A 19,832-nucleotide genomic window follows, 5' to 3' on the forward strand; every position below is an offset into this window, starting at 1 on the left:
CCCCACCCCCCAAAAACCCAAAAGGGGGTTTCCAAAAAAAAAAAAAAAAAAAAAAAAAAAAAAAAGAAAAAAACTTCAGTCCATCACAGATTATGCTAAAACCTGATACAAAGAGAGACACTAACAGTGCATTGAGACATGGAAACATGTCTGTGATGTTCTCCAAATTACTGTGATCTTGGTACAATTTAGATTTTATAAAACATCCTGTTCTGTTAATTTTTCTAACAAGATACGTTGGGATTCTGCCTTATGGGAAGATGTTCTGAGAACAGGGCTGGGATATTGGAGCTTACTAAACATCTAACTCGAGTATTGATGTTGAGACATGATAGAGGCAGAAATACTGCTCCACAGTACTTGTATTAATGTTTTGTGACCTGACCTGCAAAAAAAAAGTATATCTCATCCAAAATTTAGATCCCAACTCCACATTTCAGTCTACTGTTGATAACCAGGCAGCTTAATTACCTCCCAGAGTGATTATAAGGCTGGGTTATTTAAGGTTTGAAAAGCTCTGTGGAGGTTCTAATAACTGAATGTCAATCACATACAGGAATAGAGATGTATGGGGTGCTCTGCCTGTGGGCACAGGCCACAGGCTTGTATGTGCACTGCACACACCCAACCCAGGAATTTCCTGACCCACTGTGGACACCCATGTCATGCATGTGCCCTTGGAGAGCCCTTCAGCTCCCCATGAATAGCATAAATTTTGGATTGTGCCTACTGCAGATTAGAAAACCAAGCTTAGAAACCCAAACTGCAGAATCCCTTTTGGGCAGGGCTCTGAAGGAGAAGTGGACAGTCCATTCCAAGGAACTTCAGTTACACCTTGGTAAAATGTTTTGGCTTTTTTTTTTTTTTACTCTGTTCTGAGTGACAGTCCAAGCAATAAACGGACAACCAAGACACAGAATCCTGAAATCTCATAGAACAACACTACAGCTCTGCAAAGCACAGCATTAGATCCTAAGACTTGAGACCATACATCCTCCCTGGACTGTAAGATATGATGTCTACCCTGTCACTCTCATTATTAATGGGATGCTGTGTGCTCCAGCAGTTCTAGTTGGGGTCTCTTTGGCCATTTCTTAGTGTCCCTAGCCAGAGTCCAGCTCTCATTTCTAAACCATCCAGGTTTTATTTCTTCCTCATCAACATACTTGATGGTCTTTAGCCATAAAAAATGGGGTTTGACTTCATCTGTAAACAAAGTTACAGAGCAATACTGTTATGAAAAAGTGTGTCTTCAGAAAGATCAGAGGAAAGTGAACCCATGAAGAGATGCTGAATCACCACCTATAGCAGAGATCTGGGACAAAAACGTTATAAGAGGTATCACATTAGGTCTAAAATCACTCCTGGTCTGTTCATGAGGGACAGACACTAAAAAGCTCCTCAAACGATTATGCACCACTGTTCATGCAGAAGGAGGGTGCCTAATCCTCAATTACTGAGCAACGCAGAGGACTGTACCTTGATGTGCCCTCACCAAGTCTAGAAATCAGTTTTTGCTGGAGGAGATGGCAGATTCTGGTGCTCTGCTCCCCTCCAGTGCCTCCACAGAGTTCCCAGGGAGCAGAGCTGCAGTGGGATAGGCAGCGCTGGCTGATGTGCGGCAACATCCTGCATCCATGCAGGTGGCTCAGCTGACAGGAGACTGGGAGTGCTGCTGCTCCTCAGCAGAGCCTGCTGGGGGCCGATGTCCCCAGCGACCGAGAAGGTATTCTGTTCTCGTGCCTCCGCCTGTCTCTCTACCAGGGTGGCAGCCTGCAATGCCAAGCCAGGGACTCTTCTGAGTCTGATCAGAAAATCAAAGATTCCTGAAGGGACTCTCAGTTGCCTGATCAATTTGGGTTGCTATTTATGAATATTCTTTACAATCAAAACCATTATTCAATACAACTTTTAGTTTTAAGTTTCTGGGTCTTTCTTAACACCACCAGCCCTCAGATTCTTAACTCAAGATGGTTTTCTCAGTCTAGGGGTGTCCACTCATGGTCCATGGTGCTCTCTATTTGGTAAATCATGGGAGTTCTAATGCATAATTAATGTAGCTCATGCAGTGAAAGTAATCTACTTATGCGGGTGTTTATCCAGAGGAGGGTAGATGGTACTAGAGAAAGGCGTGGAAATTATCTTAAATCAGAGAAGAATAGCAAGAGGAACTTGCAATCCTGTGTAGACTTTCACATGTCTCATACATTGGAATGTGCCTGCCTTGCTACACACAAGTTAAGCTCACACCTCAGTCTTCTGGATTTGGATCCAGGTTCTTTCTGGAAGCTGATTAGATGTGATGTTTTTGTGGACAAGACATGTGGATCTGTGGTGATGAGGGATCAGAAGTGTTCACAGTCAGCTATTGTGACCAACAAGGTGCAAATTTATTCTACCCAAAGAACAGTCTTACAAAGTTAATAATCGAGACACTAGGTTTAAGTGCACTAATAGTCAGGTCAGAATGCAGAAAAAAACAAGCTGAAGCAGGTGCATTCACTGGAGCCATTAGAAATCTGTGGGACAAGTTTACTTGTGCCTGCAGTGAGACACATTTGAACATACAAATGGTGTGCATATCTCACTCTCTGTATTTACAGAGTAGAACTGAACGCCTCAAGAGCTGCCACTGGTATTTTACTGAAGCCAGATTATGTCTCAAAGCACACAGGCACTTTAGCAAGGAAGGAAGGAAAGGTCCTTTTCGTGGAGAACACTGCCATCTTGTGCACAATTGCATTTACTTCGTGCCCGGCATGATTGTGAGAAATTATACTGCAGGACTTGCTCACTCTTCTTGCCTCTCATGAAAACTCCAGCAGAGTTCAAGCCCTTGAATGAAGAAGTATCCCGAAACAGCATCACCTGTTCCAGTCTTCAAGCAATGATAACAAGATCTGAACTGCTTTCTGGGCTAGCACATTTTTCGTTTTTTCTGCCCAGGACCTTCAATAACTATATTTAATGAAGAAGGCCAGCTGTATTGCAATGAAATCAATAAAATGGAAAAGCAGGACTGACAAAGTTCTAGAAAAGTTTTTGCTCTTTAACAAGTGAAATAGCACAATTTATTCACAAACTATCTGCATGTGCTGGAAGCCATGCAGACTCACTGTAAGTACAGCAAGAGTAGAGAACTCCTGTGCAGGAAAACCTGGCACAGATGGACAAATAGACAAACCAACAACTAATCTAGTTTAGCAATTACCCTCACACAGTGCTTCATAGCTCACTGCAGATATAAATTACAGAAAAACCTGAAATACCAATATATGGTCAGTAAGCAGGAACATGAATTCTCCTGGAGAGGAATATGAGACCCAGAGAAGCTAGGTTTTTTATGTAAGGAAGAGCTGCCACAGCTATAACAGGACTGAAGCCAATCCCATTTCCATGCCTCATCCATTAGTATGTCCTCCCTAAAACGCAGAGCAATGTATATCACAACAGCCTGGGAGTCCTTCTGCACAGGTATGTGACAGGCACCCATCATTCTCAGGATTTCCACACTGTTGCCATCCACTTTTTTAATCATCTCCTTCATGCAGGAAGGTCTGCTTCAGGTAAGTTTCTGTCTCCCTGCCAGCAAAGCTGGAGGGTGAGCCAGTGATTCCAAGCATTCCCTGGATCCTGGTGGACCTGAGAACCCCACCAGCAGCTTGCTCTCAGCCAGGGTCCCGTCCTCCCTCACTCTGGTCTGCACATGTTCCCCTTTTGATGGGACAACAGAGTGAAATGCACCAACACTGGATGGGGACAATGCGACTCCTCTGTCACTGCACGGAGGTGCCCCATTCCAAGGGGTCCCTTGTCCAGGGAAAACTGCTGGGGCCTTTTAAGGGGACCTCTATGGAGGAAAGTCGAAACTGCAAAAAATTTTCACTTTCCTCCTGCCTGTATCCAACTGAGCATCTGGATCTCCAGGGCACTATCTGCATTTCAGAACAAGGTGCATGACACACAACCCAGGGTCCAGTTTCTTGGATAACTCTGTAAGGAAATCCCATGTGCTTTACACAGGTTTGAGCAATAGCTGCAGCTGGTGTGGCTTTGATGATAAAGATTTTCCCCTGATTGAAGCCCAGAGTGATGGAAGCATGCTGGTATTTTAGCTGGGAGGATGTCCATGTGCTCACTGGTTATCCTACCACCAGGAGAGGAGTAGGACATGTGTGTGTGTGTTTTGCAGAGGGGCCACCAAAACCTTTGGCCATCATTTTTCCTGAGGTTTTAAAGCCTTTTTAAGTCAGCTACCAGTAAAAGGACAAAGATTTTTTTTTTTTTCCTTCTCCCTTTTCTATCTGCATTCAACATGGGGCTGCTACCGATAAGCCAGTGATGCGATCGTTACTCAACTGCATTTAAAATGAAACTGATATCTCTGTTAATACAACACAAATGCATAGGGCAGCAGCTAACTTTGAAAATGACAGTGCAGTAGTGTTTTTAAACTGAAAATGCCATTTGACATAATAATGTAGAGGGAAGGCCTGTATTACCCACTGGGCTGTATTACTCCACTGCTATGATGCAGTGAGTGCTTACTGTGTCTTGTAAAACTGTATATAACAGTGCCTCTCACCTGAAAGATTCGGAGCTTTTCCTGAGCTGATGCTAAAGACAGCTTATTAGCAGGCAAATAATACAGCAGTATCTTTTCCTGGCTTGAATTGCACATGATTATTTTTTTACCAATCGATTCTACCTGCCTGATTTCTGCTCTTAGTGGTGCTCACTTGCTCACCCCCAACATTTCTCTGGATCAGAGCATGCATCTTTACCATTTTTATTCCTATACACTGAAGTAAGGGAAGAAGTTCTCACGGATCTGCATGAAATTCCCTCTGTGATTTAATGCTGCCATCCACTCTCCTATCCTGCACAGTCTCCAGCTACATACACAAAGTCCATCTTTTGAGAACAGTGCTTCTCTCAGTCTACCCCAACACCAAATATTCCTGAAGCCTCACCATAATGCAAGCTCTAAAATTTTTATTATCTTCTTCACCTTTACCCTTCTGCTCTAGCAATGGTCAGACTGCTTTTCTAAGCTACCCATCTGAGCTCCTTTCATCCTGCCTGTGCCTCTTGCCCTTCATCTCTTCCACTTTCTCAAGGGCTCTTGCCTTCACTTTTGTCTCATGGGGAGAAGGAAGACAAGAAAAAAAAAAACTTCTTCACGCTCTTCCAGGATGAGACCTTTGATCTGGACTTGGTTCACCCCACAAGATATAGTTCACATCTCATCCCTCAGGACAATTCAGTTTTCTAGATGGGCATAATCAGAGTGAATGCACCTCAGCTGGAGAAGTTTGGGGATGTCTACCAGACAGGAGACCCAACTCCACACCTTGTATGTTCTCCTGCTTTTGCTACATCCCACAAAACTTTGCACCCTTTTATCACCAGCACTTTCTTGTTTCAGACTGTAGTGGATGTCTTAATGTTGTGGCAGATCTCTGCAAGGGTCTGTTACTGGGCTTCTCTGCCATGGAGGCAGCCCTCACAATTTCTCTTCTAATCACCTGAGCCAACCTCTAAACCACAGGAAGTGACAGCCAAATTGGAGGATCCAGGATATCCCTACTTTCAGCTTAACAGAAGTCATCTGCATATGGACAGATAATTAATGAAGTTTCCCAACACCCCCAAATGGTCTGTACTAATTCACAGAAGGATAAGCTGCAGTCATGCAAGAAGGAGTTCAGTACCTGTCTTTGCTGCCCACCTTGTAAACGAAAGTATTCCCATGGATATTGAGGGGAGGGGGATCAGGATGACACATGCTATAGCATGAGTCAGATTCTGAGGGGGTAGGCAAAGGCTGTCTGAAAATCCAAGACTTGCTCTCACTAGCAAATGCTGTAACTTTTGCCTTTACAAGAATCAGCTTTGTGTTTGATGGAATACTGGAATTACTTTTTGTAGCAGACATATTGCAGCAGAGGCTTACAAATATGCATAATTACAAACATCTCATTGTCCATTAATAACTTTTATAGGGACTGTTCTGCCTTAGATCACATAGTTTCCTCCTTATTTTAACATTTGAAGTGTTAAATAGAAACAACTTCAGACTTGATATTTTCCTGACATTTTTATCAGACCTCAGCTTCTTCAGTCAGCTCCATAAATCCAAATTAATATGATGAAGTCCTAAAAAATTTGGCATGTTGTCAAGAGATGAATTTTTTAACATGGTATATGAAAACAAGTTATATTGTTCATCAGTCTCCCACAGAAGCCTGGAGAGAATCTCTTGGTGAGAGTCTCTTGCTGCTTCATTTTCATTTTTAATGGTTCTGCCTTCTGCAGGAGGGAATGAAGCTTTTTCCTGCATCACAAGAGCCATCTGCAAGTAAAGAGATCTAAGAAGTTCAATACTTCTTTTTAATTCTGTGAAGAGCTAAATACATCAATAAAATACTTTATGCCTCCTACAACCCTTTGATGACTGAATTAACTAAATGAGATTGAAATGAGGAGTGATTTATAATAGGCTGTAATAAGAAATGAGTTCAACTGCCTTCCAAACAATTGACAGGGAATATGTTAGTTTTAGCAAAGAGAGGGAAGCATTCTCCTTTGATCTCAGTAAGAGTAAAGTTTCTTTAGACATGATCCAATCCCAACAAATATGCAGCAAAGTGTTCATATAAAGGTGAGGGATTTCACTCCCATTGCAAAAGAAGAGCTACTCCAAGTTACTGACGTTTCTGTTAGAAGTTTCATTTCTCATTGCCTAGGAAGCAGATTAACCTCCCCAGATTTCCAGAGCATAAAGACAAATTATTCTGAACTTGAGTTTTTAAAACAGGAATAAAAAGTGCATCTTAACTTTCATGAGAATCACTGTAGATCAGAATGACTTTCTTCATGAACTCCACAAAGACAAATATTAGTGGTTCACTTGTCAGGCTAAGTTGTGACTTAGCACTGTGTGCCCATCCTGTGCACTGATCCAACAGAGCTGGATGCACACACTTGGCTTTCTCGTAGTGAGCCACTGAGCCAGTGAGTTAAATTGTTCTCAGCAACAAGGCCAACCAAATATCCACCTGAGCTTATCTGGGAAAGCAGGTGATAGGACAGCCACAAGGAGGAGGCAGGAGAGGCTGAGTTGAGCCCTGGGAAAGGAGGACCTGGCCAAAACAAGTACAGGACAGCATAGCCATTCAATGGACTCTCCTTTATTTCACCCTCTGCAGCCACAGTCCTGCAGATGCTTCTACCTATGCACAGGTCCCTGACTGTGGGACGTGGCTGGATTCAGTACCTGGAGAACTAGCAGCTTAACCACGGCTTTGCCCTGTTTGCACAACGCCTGGCTCTCCCTCTGCAAGTGAATTTGATGTAAAACATCGCCCTGCAGGTTTGGTGAGTTCATATTGTGAATAAAAGATCTGGGTGGAAAGAAAAATCAGAACAGCAACTTACCCAGATCAGGGCAGCCTGCCACAAACCTAATGCAACTGCCCACATGGCCTGGCCAAGCAGCAGACTTCAGACTAGCACCATGAAGAGAACTGTTTTATTACTAGTGGTGCACTTACATTTCACACAAAAAACTCCAGACTCACTGTCCACTAATGGCAAATCATCTGCTCCCATCTACGGCCCAAAGTTACTTCTCCCCCTGCCACCACCCACTGGCACGGCTGCAGTGTGGGATGAGTCAGGGATGCTCCCACAGCGCTATGCAGGACAGCAACCCACACAAGCCTCAGCACTGCTGACAGGATCACTGCCTCTGATTTCTCCCATGATAGCTGACAAGGACTCTTCTCAGACCGATGAAAAGTGAGCACTGATCTGACACCAACTGCTGACAGGCTGAAAAAATATTGATAGTGCATTTAGCAATAGTGCCCCAAGCCTTGGCAAATGAGAGCTCACACTCTCCAGTTATTTTTTCCCATTATATTGCGCCTTTCTGCAATGTGTATTAATTGGCTGTTTTGGTTTGCTATTTAGCAGCCAGCTTCCTTTTAAGCTAAAGCTCATTCCCTTAACTGTGTTTCCACAGCTCATGCTCTGCCAAAAGGTTAAACAGACCTCATTATCTGTTTCCTGCAGAGACCTAATTTCTACTAAAGGCCTTGAGCACGGCAATATGATTGGCAGGAAAAATAATAATGTTACAAAAAGCTGTTTTCACACCTAGCCAAAGAGTGAGAAGCATACATACCATTTGAAATGATGCTCCATGTGGGTCTCATCAGTTGGGCAATATATTCAGCCTCTTCTAGTTTGTGATGATTCTCACATCTGCCCCTTTCAGCATGGCATCCTCCAGTGGCATCCCTCAACATTTCAGCAGATTAAGCAGTTGAGGATAAAAGATGGAGGTCAAAATATCTCAATTTCTCCTGAATTACTGTTCCAAAATACAACTGCCTATGAAACTGCAAGGCAGCCCCTGCTGTAGCCCTGACAGCAGGGAGCAGGCACTCTTCCCCCTCTCCAAGGCAGTTTCTTGCATAAACCTCCCAGGCAGATCAGGTCTGCTTCTTTTTGAGGAAAGACAAAACTGCTGCCTGAGGGTGCCACAGTTATCATTCCCAGGCACAGGATATCTGCTTCCCCACAGCTAAGCAGCCTGGGACAATCCATATGCAGCCCTGGTCCTCTTCAGGACCTCAGTCCTCTTGGTTGTCCAAGAGCTCACAAACCCCATTAGACCACACACAAAAGGGGAAGGCAACTGTGGTTTTAAGACCCTGCTGGAAGAAGAGACTGTGAAGGAAACAGTCTGAAGTCCCACCCCTCCTTTTTATTCACCCCTAGCTTCTCCTCTAGTTTTTCCAAAAGGAATGCGGTCCATGTGATCAGAGGTCACTCAAAAGCACAAATCAGAGTGAAAAAGCAAAAGATAAGTAAAATATGCAGTGTAGACTTCTTCAGAGAAGAGTCATCCTTTTCCTAGACTGTACGAAGTTGTAGGTGAGCACAGTGAAGCACCAAGTCTGCACTTGGGACAGTCCCGTGTCATGAGAAGAGTGCTCCTATGTAATAAAATTCAGAATCTATCAGCTTCTGTTGTGCTGCATTTGGCTCACTTGCACAAAATTAATATTTTATGTACTCTGTCAAAAAACACCTAAGAGAAAAGAAAGGAGACAAGTGAAACTCAAATCACCATTCACATCTCAAAGAGGAAGCTCTCCGTCAGGATCTTACATCCTCACCTGAAGGAATGGTTAGCTGTTGTTTGGACTACACACTGGTTTGTCTCAGAGTGCAGGAATCATGCTTGAAAGTCACTACAAACTAATAAAAAAATTGTTTAAGTATTGCTGCTTATTGAGTATTGTACCATCCACCCACAGAATCCACCAGCAGTATAACAAAATGTCATTGGGGCAGCCTCATTAGCAAAAGTCCTTGGAGACTGTTAGCCTGAGTGTAGACCATCTGAAAGAGTAGGTGGACATTAAATCCAACCCAAAATAATCAAGCAGCTCCAAATGTCAGCAGATCTATAATCAAGGTGGTATTTAAGCTTATGCTCTTCTAAGGCTTCAGTTATTATTATTACTGTAGCTGGAAAATGGAAGTCTTTAATATAGCAAGGTATCAGTTCCTAAACATCACCCTCCCTTCCATTTGGCAATGGCACTACTGTAAGAACACCTGACTTCTGATATGGTTGAAGAAATCAGCAGTTTCACACTTGAGCACCACCATCTTGAATTTTATTCTGCAATTAACAGGCAAGATGGTACAGGAAGTTCAGCCCTTCTGAAAGGCAAAATAGTTCTGCTAACTCAAAAGTAGAATTCGGCACTCAGCAGTATCCAGGAGTGGCTGGCCGTCCTCAAGGCCCCTCTCAAGATGCCTGGAATCCCAGCTTACAGCCTCATGTTGTCTCTCTGGAGCCAGCACATCTCTGCAGAAGACCACACACCACCTTCAGAAGCACCTGCATTGTACCAACCCCCCAGCTCTCTGTGAAGTCCAGGCTGTAAGAGGTTTGAGCACAGTGGGCTAAGGGATGGTAAGTGCCATAAGCAATTATTTAAGACAGCTATTTAGATTTGATCTGTACAACTTAAGCTTGTTAAAAACAGTGCACTTATGACCACTTCATATTTCAATTTTTTTTAAAAGTAGCAAATTACTATGAAAATAATAACAAGAGACCTGTTTCTATTCACGTCTATATTTTAAAACCTTTGAGTAAGATTTACTCAGGCTTCACTATACAAAATGTCTTTCAGCATCTTAAGTGAAGCTGCAATTTTTAAAAAACAGAAATGTTTTTAGTTTCTAGAGGTTTCTAGAATGAATGTCTTGAAAGGCTACCCTTCTGGGGCTCAGCAAGGCCTTGAGGAGTGTCTCCAGTGCTTGAGGCAGGAACACTGGCTGCAAGGGCACTGCATCAATCCGGATGCAGACATGGGAATTAGTCATCCTCTGAGTCACTCTCCCCTCTGGCTGGGACACACGCCCTGATTGAGGACATGAGCTGGTCCTGGATCTGCTTCCTGGGGTTCTCTTCAAGGTCTGTCTTGATAGCACCCGACTCAGAAATCTTCCACTCCAATTCTGTGCAGTGCAAAACAAGAGTCATGAATGTAGGGCAGCAAACTGGAAAAAGCCTACCCTTGGCTCCCCAGGTGACTTCCCTCATTATCCTACCACCACCACCACACCAGGGCCCTCATCTTCTTCTTCTTCCATACCCAGATCCAAGCTCCTGCCCCGTTTACCACACCAGCTCCAGCCAAGCCCTCCTTTCCCAGTCCCTAGTGCTGGCACAGGTCTCAGCCCAGGGCACAAAGGTCAGGGTACTGCTCTGTACCCACCAGTGACATCCTCAGTGCCACTCTGCTCACCTTGCAACCAGGAGTGCAAAAGAGGTGATGGATACAGAGCAGCAGCTCTAGAAGCAACTCTCCCAGTGAATTCTACCTCCTTCTAACCACAAAGGGCAGAAAACATATTTGCACATCCATTGCCAGTGAAGGAATACTGCTCATACATTACAGCTGCTCCCATCATATATTGAGCTCATCACAATCAGAAGAGGCAGGGAATAAATTTAATAAAGGGCAAAAAATTGTGGAAATTTCATTTACACATCTCAATTACAGGTATTTTCCATGGATGTACTTTGTAAATAGGATTCACCCCATTGCCTCTACATCACTAAATATTAGTTCCTTTGGACAGTAAAGAGAGACTTCACCACCCACAGTAGGCCCAAATTGGACTGGATTGCTTCCCAGAAGTGGTAGAAAGTCAATACAACACATTCAGTTGAAACCGTTCTCCTATTGCTGCTGACAATCCTATCATCAAATCTAATTTCTTTCAGATATTACAGAATAATGAGCACAACCTCACACTTTCTTTACTCTTCAGTGGAAGGCACATGTGCTTAGGGGAGAAGGAAGATATAAAAGTGCCAAAATTTCAGTACACAGCTTTCTGTGATGACTGAATTAAGATGATTCAGTCAGGGACAACAGACAAACATATGCCATCATCTTAAAAATGAAACAAGGAGCCCTGCAATCCAGTGGGCACGTGCACAGATTATCATGTCACTGCAGGCAAGGGCAGTCGTTCATGTCCAAGACACCCTAAGAACATGCATGGGAACTGTTTACCTTAATATATCCAGCAAAATTTGTTTCACCCAACACAGGGCAAAAATACTTGCACACACAAGACAAATACCTACATGTTGGCCTATCACTGCTTTTACAAAACAGTCATGTGGCTGAGCCATAGGGGTGGGAAAAAAAAATCTAATATCATTTTCAGTACCACCCTTCTCCTAAGCCTCATTTCTCTCATTCCCAGCAATACAGTTTTGCTTTTCCTTTGGAAGAGCAGAGATGCAGACACTCACCATCCCTTGTCAAGTTCATGCCACCAAACACCAAAGGCCCAATGAACTGAGCTTTGATGTCTCCCTCCAGGTACACAAATATCGTGGGCAGGTTCTTATCAGGGTAGTTGGGAATGCAGGTGGTAGAGATAGCTTTGATGAATTTCACGTCTCTGAACTTCTTTGCAAGCCCACTCATATGTTGATTTATTAAGGCACAGAGTGGAATTCTGCGAAGAACAGCAACAGACACACATAAGGAGAAAACAAGAGACAACTTAAAAAGTAAACAGCTCCAGAAGAAATGTCAGAAATATCAGATCGATGACTTTCTGCAAAGACAGAAGTACCAGAAGCAAATTCTGTATTCTAGCATTCAGAGGAGATCAACACCACTGGAGATTCTGGTGTGTGGTGGGTTTTTTGTCTTAATATATTAATAATGCAACCTTCCCCTCTATCCCCTTTGTATTACGGGAAAGTGGTTTATGAATTTAAGATACTTAGAAATTGCATGAGCAAGGGCAAAATAAAAACAAAACTGCTCCTGGAAGAAGGTATGCAAATGATGATCAACACCTATGAGGCAATTAGAGACAAAGAACAACAGCAAGTATTTATAACCTTTCAAAAAAAATCTAGCTACGTTAACAGACCTTTCTGACAAGATCTTCTGTCATGGTGACAGGACTGCAAACCTTGCTCTCTCCATTTGTATGCCACTAGAAACCAAGCTAAATACACATTGATCCTTCCTATTCACAGCCCCTTGCATTTGATCCAGAATAACTTCCAGAGCTTGGATATTTCAGTGGCAGCAGCTACCTCTATGGAAGCTGTATGGTACACATCTTGCTGTGTTGCAGAGATGTATAAAAAAGCCATGGTAACATCATTTTAGAATAAAGTGCAGCAATCTTGACTCAACAGTATTAAAATTACTAATTTGTTTTTATTTCTTAGAACTCAAAAATTAGTCCTTAGTTCCACAATAACTACACAATTACCTTGGAGCATTTCCAGAAATTGACAGTGCAAGGTTTAATGGTTTAAAAAGAAAATCTTACCCTTGTTTGTAGAGGTGTAAGACTACCCATATACCTTTTCCAGCTTTTGTAACCTCTTGAACATAGTCCTTTCCCGAAATCTCCAAAACCTCCCCGAATTTATTCTTCATTTGAGCTGCCTTCATTTCTGCTAACCTTTGCTGCCTGAATAACCAGGAATGAAAAAGACATCTTGTGAATAGATGCATTTTTTTGACAGAACATAACTTGAAGGAGCTGGTTGAGGCCTAGACTTCAGAGACAAGTTACAAACTTCTTCTAACCCCAGAGCAATAAAAGCAAAATGACACTGTACATGCTGTTGTATTTGCATCATAGGCTAAAGCCACATGCAAGAAGTAAATCTGTGTTTTGTGAAATACTTTTTTTCCTCATTTCTGGCCTCACTAGACATTTCTTTTCCAGATAATACACTACCAAACTAAATGGCAAAAGTCATGAGAGACATTACAAGATAGAGGGAAACCAACACTAATTATGCAAATCTGCAGCACCTTAATCTCATTCACACAAAAATTAGAAAATACTGGAGGTGATTTTCAAAGCTCTCAGGATCCCTGGCCATACACTCAGCAGGTGCACATTATCTCTGCAAAGCTATGCTGTAGATAAAGGATACTGAATTCAAACACTGTTATCCTTTTAAAGACACTTAGAAGCTCCACAAGAGCCAAAACCACAACCCCCTTCTTCCATCATCCTAAAAACATCCTTTCTCTTCAACAATATCTAAAAGCATATAAAAGAAAGACCCTCCAATTATCATTAAAGCCAAATTCTTCAAGCTGCTCTGACCTGTACATTTCAATAGCTCTCTCATCTTCCTCATTAAATTCATCTTCATTCTCTTCTAGCTCTTCCAGAGTCATGTCCTCATAAGTTTTCACTAGAATAGAAGAAACATTAAATCAGCAAAAACCTCATTCCAGGACTAACACCCATTAACTCTCATCAGTACAACAGAATTTATTTACTCTAAAGACAGATTAACAAGAGGCATGCAGTGTATTTTTAAAAATATTATCTTAGAATAATAGAATGGCTTGGGTTGAAAGGAACCCTAAAAATCACCCAGTTCCAACCCTTCCTGCCACGGGCAGGGACATCTTCCACTAAACCAGGTTGCTCAAAGGCCCATGAACATGGCCTTGAACATTTTCAGCGATGGGACATCCACAACTTCTCTGGACAACCTGTTCCAGTGCTTCATGACCCTCACAGCAACGAATTTCTTAATATGTAATCTAAACCTACTGTCCTTCACCTTAAAGCCATTCCCCCTTGTCCTATCTATCACTCCATGGTCTTGTAAAGTTGGAATTGCCATTAGGAGTTGGGACTTCAGTGATCCTTGTGGGTCCCTTCCAACTCAGGACATTCTATGGTTCTATTCTATGATTCTAAAAAGTCTCTCCCCAGCTCTTTTTTCAGTCCTTTTGGCACTGGAAGGTGGGTGCTACAGTTCTCTCCCAAGCCTTCTCCTCTCCAGGCTGAACAGCCTCAGCAGCGCCTAATAAGGACGGTGCCGGCGGTGGGAGGCCTCGGGCCGTCAGGGGCCGTAGGGCGGTTTGGATTGAAAGGCACCCTGAAGATCGAAACTCCCCCTGCCGTGGACACCTTCCAGTAAACCAGGATGCTCCAAGCCCCTTCCAGCCTAACATAGAAAAACCATGTTTTAGCAGGGATGTTGGACCGGTGACTCACTGTGGTCCCTCCCAGTCTATTTCTGTGATTCCCTGTAACTTTTGTTTCCACTTCACTGAGCCTTTTTTGTCTGTTTGTTTTTCATACCCTGTGTTATTTCCCTACTGATTTATCTTCTTATTTTCTTTCCCTGATCTGTTAAAAAATAAAATAAAATAAGCAATCAAGCCTATATTATCTATTCTTATTAGGCATAATCAGCTGTCCTTGTCATATTGTTATGGTTGGATCATAGCCAACTGATATTATCAGAAATTTGTCTCTTGATAGTTACTTTTATTTCAGTTTTGAGTCTGTGTTAAAGTATCACTCAGAAAACACTGAAAAGTGTGTCAGATGTGGTGACCCAGATCCATTTGGGGTCATACCCCATTCCATACAAACAGGCACCTAGGCCTCCCTTTCAAAGAAATAACCAGGTCTTTTCAGCTTGTTTTTCAAAGACACACAGCAGAGGGAAGAGACCTGCTCCTGCCTCCCTTCTCCCCCTTTTATTCTCTGTTCTCTAATGGACAGATCTCAGACTCACCCAGATCTCAGTCCTCATAAAAGAACCCTAAAGAACCTGCCAGCAGGCCTTAAGAGTGTGCTTGAATATGTGGAAGAAGGACTGTCTCAGCTCTGGCAAGGGCCTGAAATGAAAATTTAGAAATCCCACTGCCACAGGTTGTGGGCATCCCATTAACAGTCAGTTATTCTGAAGTGGGCTGGCCACTTTCCCTGTGCTAAGTCTGAGTTATTGAAAGGAAGGCACAGCCACCTTTTCTGCCTCTGAATTAGGAGAAGAGGACAGCTGTGCTTTGAAAGGACATCAGTTTGGACATGCAGAGGGTACCCCATACTGGTTGTTCAATGCCCTGAGGTGGCAGGAAACTCAACCTCACCCAGCTTAGACTAAATGCTCATCCTTGTAGGAAAAGTGGGTGAGTGCCACAAATGCAGGTGCTGTGAGGCTCTGACCCACATCTGGTGTCTGGCAGGCAGAAACAAAGGCTGAACTGTTCATGACAGTTTTGTTGTCTGAGTATTTTGCCAGAGCCTGGGCTTCTGGGAGTACCCTCTGGTTTTAACAGTCAACTTCTGTGGCTGAAATACCGTTCACAGCCATGGCTCTTGTATGTTGCTGGTTGGAAACCACTTTGAATGCCAGGAAATAAACACAGAAAGAGCATGAGCAGGAAGTGAGCACTCATTTCTTTAAAGGCTGCTCAAAAATATTCCTTTGCCTGAGGTGGGATTTTTGCCCAGGTGAACAAAGAGGAACTAGCCAAGCACCCTCAGCACCAGAGCCACAGTAAACCCTGAGCCCCATCTTCAGTTACCAGAAGAGGGGGCAGAAGCCTAAATCTTAGGAGCAGCCCTATCACATCACTTGGTGAGACTCAGACACATTGTGAACAAAGCATGACTCTACCCAGGACACATCTAAAGCAAAACAGTTTCCCCCTCCCACCCAACTAAAAATATATTTACAAAGCCCATTTTCCCTATGTACTTTTTTTATCAAGCTTCAACAGGAAGAAGAGGGTTGCTTTTACACATAGCGTGCAGACAGAAATACTCCAGCCAGTGGGAGAGAACTGGCAGTGCCACAGTGAGGCTGAAATGTAGCTATGGCTCAGCCCTTGCAGGCAGCCTGCCTTCTTCTCCCTCACCCCAGCCAATTTGCTGCTGAGCAGCTGTGATGTATTTCTTTTTTTGCCCCAAATCAGGGATTAGGTGAAGGAAGATGAAGCACGTGTGTAAATGATTCATTAATTACCCAGGTGACCCGCTGATGAGGAGAAAAAGTTGCTAATAAAAAGTCTGGGCCCGGGGTAAAGGTGTTACGTGGCTTGTTTGTGTTTGGGTGCAGGTTGTAGCAAGGCACAGACTGGGGAAAAAAATAAGACTTTTTGAAGGTAATGTGATGTACTTTTCATCTATAATGTATTGTGGAAGATTTGGGGTTGTGGGCTTCATGTTATTTTGTAAGTTAGCTGCCTCTATTATACAGTATGACTGTACTGTGAATTATTTAGAAAAAGTATTGTTTGGTAATAGGGATAAGGATATAGGGCTTAGTTTGCTTGGACTTTATTAGGGACTGGGTTGTTTTTTTGGTTTTTGGTTGTGTTTTTGTTTTTTTTTTTTTTTAATTTTTACTTTTTTTCACCTTCTTTTCAGAGCTTATTCTAATTTTTCTTAAATAGTTAAACCTCTCTGTAAAAGCCCTGCATATTAATGTGTGATGGGTGTTCCTGTATGTTGCAAACAGCTGTGCTGGAAGTTAACTGTTCTCTACTTACAGACTAGAAATATTATTTAAATGAGTAGTTCTGCTACTCCAGTTGGAAGAGTATTCTAGTTGGGGTGAATTTTCTTTATCATGAGGAAGTAGATGGTAACTTCTATTCTTCAATCTGCATTGTGCTGTCCAAATCAATTCATGCTCCTGATACTGAAGACCTCCAGTAGTAGTCTCATAAAAGCCAGAGAATACCACTTAAGGAATTAATTTAAAGCTATGTATGAAAATGTCCTGGGGTATTTTGGGTATAACAAGCTGTAGGCTGCAAGAATTTTTCCATTTTTAGATTTGAAATGGAGGGAAGTTGTAACTTGATAGTACAAGTTTTTTTTTCAAGAGCAGATTGCTCTTGAAAGAAGAGACAGGCCTCAAGTTAGCTTTGAGGTAACAGTTGTGGTGTTTAAAAAAATCTTGCTAAAGAAAACCCACTGTGCCTCAATCCTAAATACACTCCAAGTAGCAGGGGAAAGCCTGTCTTCTTTTGAGCCCTTCATATCTAACTTCAATAACCCTTGATAGGTTTTGCGATGTGATCCTTTTCCTAAAAGGCAGGCTGTAAAAGGGTAATAACTGTTAAAATTTTAGCCCTGCTGTTGATGAACTGTGGTGTGTGGTGAGCTCTTTCCTCAGGACAAGCACGAGCTTTCTCACTGATGTGGAAGAGCAGAACTGACCTTGCTGTTGCCTCCTCTTGCTGTCCATTAGCTGTAGCCCAAGTGTTTTGAAGATCTCCAGCCCTCTGTGTCTCCTCGCCTGTCAGAATGTCTGGACGTGGAAAGAAACACACAGTGGCTGGCAACCCTAGAAGAGCATTAAAGAAAAGCAAATCAGCCAGGGCAGGTCTGCAGTTCCCCGTGGGCCGTGTCCATAGGCTCCTGCAGAGAGGGAAGTACGCTGACAGGATTGGCTCTGGCGCTGCCATCTACCTGGCTGCAGTGATGGAGTACGTGACGGCAGAGGTCCTGGAGCTGGCAGGCAACGCTGCCCATGAAAACAGGAAGACAAGGATCATGCCCAGGCACATTCAGCTGGCTGTGAGAAATGATGAGGAGCTGAACAAGCTCTTTGCCTGTGTGACCATTCCTCAGGGCGGGGTTATGCCAAATATCCTTTCTCAGCTCCTTCCGAAGAAAACTAGTGGAAGTGTTGCTGCTTCTCAAGACTATGGTGGTAGCCAGTGAGACTTGCTTTTCCTGGTCTGGTCTGTGCACCTATGGATGCTGGGGCTCAGTACCACTAATTTGTATGTGTTTACTTCTTTGTCAAGGATTTTGCCTACAAATTTTAAGGCATTTTTAAAGTGTGTAATAAAGTTTCTGGAATGCAACACTGGTCTCCTTTTCTCCTTTCTCATGAATGGAAGAACAGAAAATGAAATTTTAAAAAATAGCCGAGCACAGCACCTGAGTAACTTTTTTAAAAGTCCAGTGCTTACATGCTTACTTTTGAAAACATGTTGCAGGTAAGTGTTGTGAAGCAGGGAGAGGAGTCAAGACACATGCTGCTTTTCCTGTCAACTTTTCTTCCATCTAGCACAGATTCATCATGCAATTAGTTCAGTGTCTCAGAGGATAACTCTGCTTTAGAGGTTAGTAACCTTGTGTCTTTAAAGCCTTACTGCTCATAAAACTGCAGTGAGCATTTGCTCCATCATTACAGTCAGTCTCTATCAGGGCAAAGCATGCAGAAAGTGGTGGAGCCATGTATTCTCTCAAAACAGATGACAAATTCAGTGTTTTTCCATTGTACAAAGTCATCAAGAATGTGAGAAGGGGTCTACTCCCCCTTCTCCGCTCCAAAGTCTGTTGGTTTTCTTCTATGGATTGATAATTTTTTAAAAATATTTGTTTTTGCATCTTTAAAAAATAAAATGACCCTCCTATATTCAGGGGCATTTAATTTACTTTGACTGTAATTAACAAGCAACAGGTCCTCTCAAAGGAAGCTTGCTTTGGTATCTGCTTTATAGCATATTCTTCCTCACAGCATATTCACTGCCTTTTTCCTCTGTATCAGGATGCTCTGTGCTGGGGCAGCAGGCAGAGAAAAGGGTCAAGCAGAAGTTGTTGTTGAGACAAATAGTTCTGAAGTGGTGAAAAACAGCGAGATGTGAGAATGGAGATGAAAATGCTGTAAAAATAGAATAAGAGATAGATACATGAAGGAAAGAGCAGCATAAATGTCAGCAGGAAGTGAATGTAAATTTTGTGTGAGGTAGCGTTTCACAATAGAATAAAGCAAAGAGTAATTCCCTTTTTGGCAGGAAGAACTGGGTGATACTCTTTTGTTTACACTATAAAGCTTGTCAAGCAAGAAGAATGTTAGGATACTTTCTGGCTGTTCTGGCTCTGCATTTACACCTGCTGTCCTGTTACTTACACAACAGCACTACTGATATTTTCTAGACATATTCTTTCTTCCACAACGCTTGTTAAAAGTTAATGCAGCTCATTGAGCTTTCAACCAGCCCTGGCAGGGGCCACCAACAGATCAAATGTTCTGCTGCTGAAGAGGAAGTAAACAGTTATGGTTCTTCACCGCTGCCTTACAACCCATCAACAGTGAAATTATAGATCCTCAGAAACCTGGGGCTAGAACAAGGAGAAAAGTTGGTTTATTGTGGGTTTGGTTTTTTTCCTTAGAGGTGTTGCCACTCTGAGAGTGGAAAAATGCAGAACTTAGTATTGGCACCTGGTTTTGCAAAACATATGCTGAGGAGTACTTAGACATTTACTGGAGTAGCAGTAATTACACTGATAAATACTGATGCATTCATGTAATCAGAAAATAAGATTTTTTCAATGATGAAGTGTCTTATTGGATTATAAGGTAAACTCAACAACTATTACTGGTCTATTATTGTCATTTATATCATTATTTGTTCTAAACAGAGGCATTGGGGAAAAGTTCAGACAAATGCCCAGATAAT

The 19,832-nt window shown here is 42.6% G+C and overlaps 2 protein-coding genes across 2 annotated transcripts; one reads left to right on the forward strand and one right to left on the reverse strand.

Moving 5' to 3' along the window:
• Positions 1 to 9,676: 9,676 nt before the first annotated feature.
• On the reverse strand, positions 9,677 to 13,796 carry PDCL3 (phosducin like 3). The gene is made up of 4 exons (XM_041468550.1): positions 13,705 to 13,796; positions 12,910 to 13,053; positions 11,864 to 12,072; positions 9,677 to 10,551 (listed from the first exon to the last, which is right to left on the reverse strand). Exons 1-4 carry the CDS (start codon positions 13,776 to 13,778, stop codon positions 10,409 to 10,411), a joined length of 570 nt encoding a protein of 189 aa, XP_041324484.1. The 5' UTR covers positions 13,779 to 13,796; the 3' UTR covers positions 9,677 to 10,408.
• A 3,868-nt stretch (positions 13,797 to 17,664) lies between these two features.
• On the forward strand, positions 17,665 to 18,084 carry LOC121354064 (histone H2A-beta, sperm-like). Its single transcript, XM_041468408.1, has one exon. It carries the CDS (start codon positions 17,665 to 17,667, stop codon positions 18,082 to 18,084), a length of 420 nt encoding a protein of 139 aa, XP_041324342.1.
• The last annotated feature ends 1,748 nt before the right edge of the window (positions 18,085 to 19,832 follow it).

The sequence above is a fragment of the Pyrgilauda ruficollis genome, unplaced genomic scaffold, assembly GCF_017590135.1.
Source record: "Pyrgilauda ruficollis isolate IOZ18807 unplaced genomic scaffold, ASM1759013v1 scaffold22, whole genome shotgun sequence".
Classification (NCBI taxonomy): Eukaryota; Metazoa; Chordata; class Aves; order Passeriformes; family Passeridae; genus Pyrgilauda; species Pyrgilauda ruficollis.

What these genes read in the sequence shown, in the direction of transcription:
- PDCL3 (XM_041468550.1), bottom strand. Translation starts at nt 13,778, where the DNA reads ATGACTCTGGAAGAGCTAGAAGAGAATGAAGATGAATTTAATGAGGAA. An exon ending in TTACACCTCTACAAACAAGG is followed by an intron (nt 12,073 to 12,909) that starts GTAAGATTTTCT and finishes TGTTCTTCGCAG; the next exon opens with AATTCCACTCTGTGCCTTAA. An exon ending in CATGAACTTGACAAGGGATG is followed by an intron (nt 10,552 to 11,863) that starts GTGAGTGTCTGC and finishes TGCACTGCACAG; the next exon opens with AATTGGAGTGGAAGATTTCT.
- LOC121354064 (XM_041468408.1), top strand. Translation starts at nt 17,665, where the DNA reads ATGTCTGGACGTGGAAAGAAACACACAGTGGCTGGCAACCCTAGAAGA.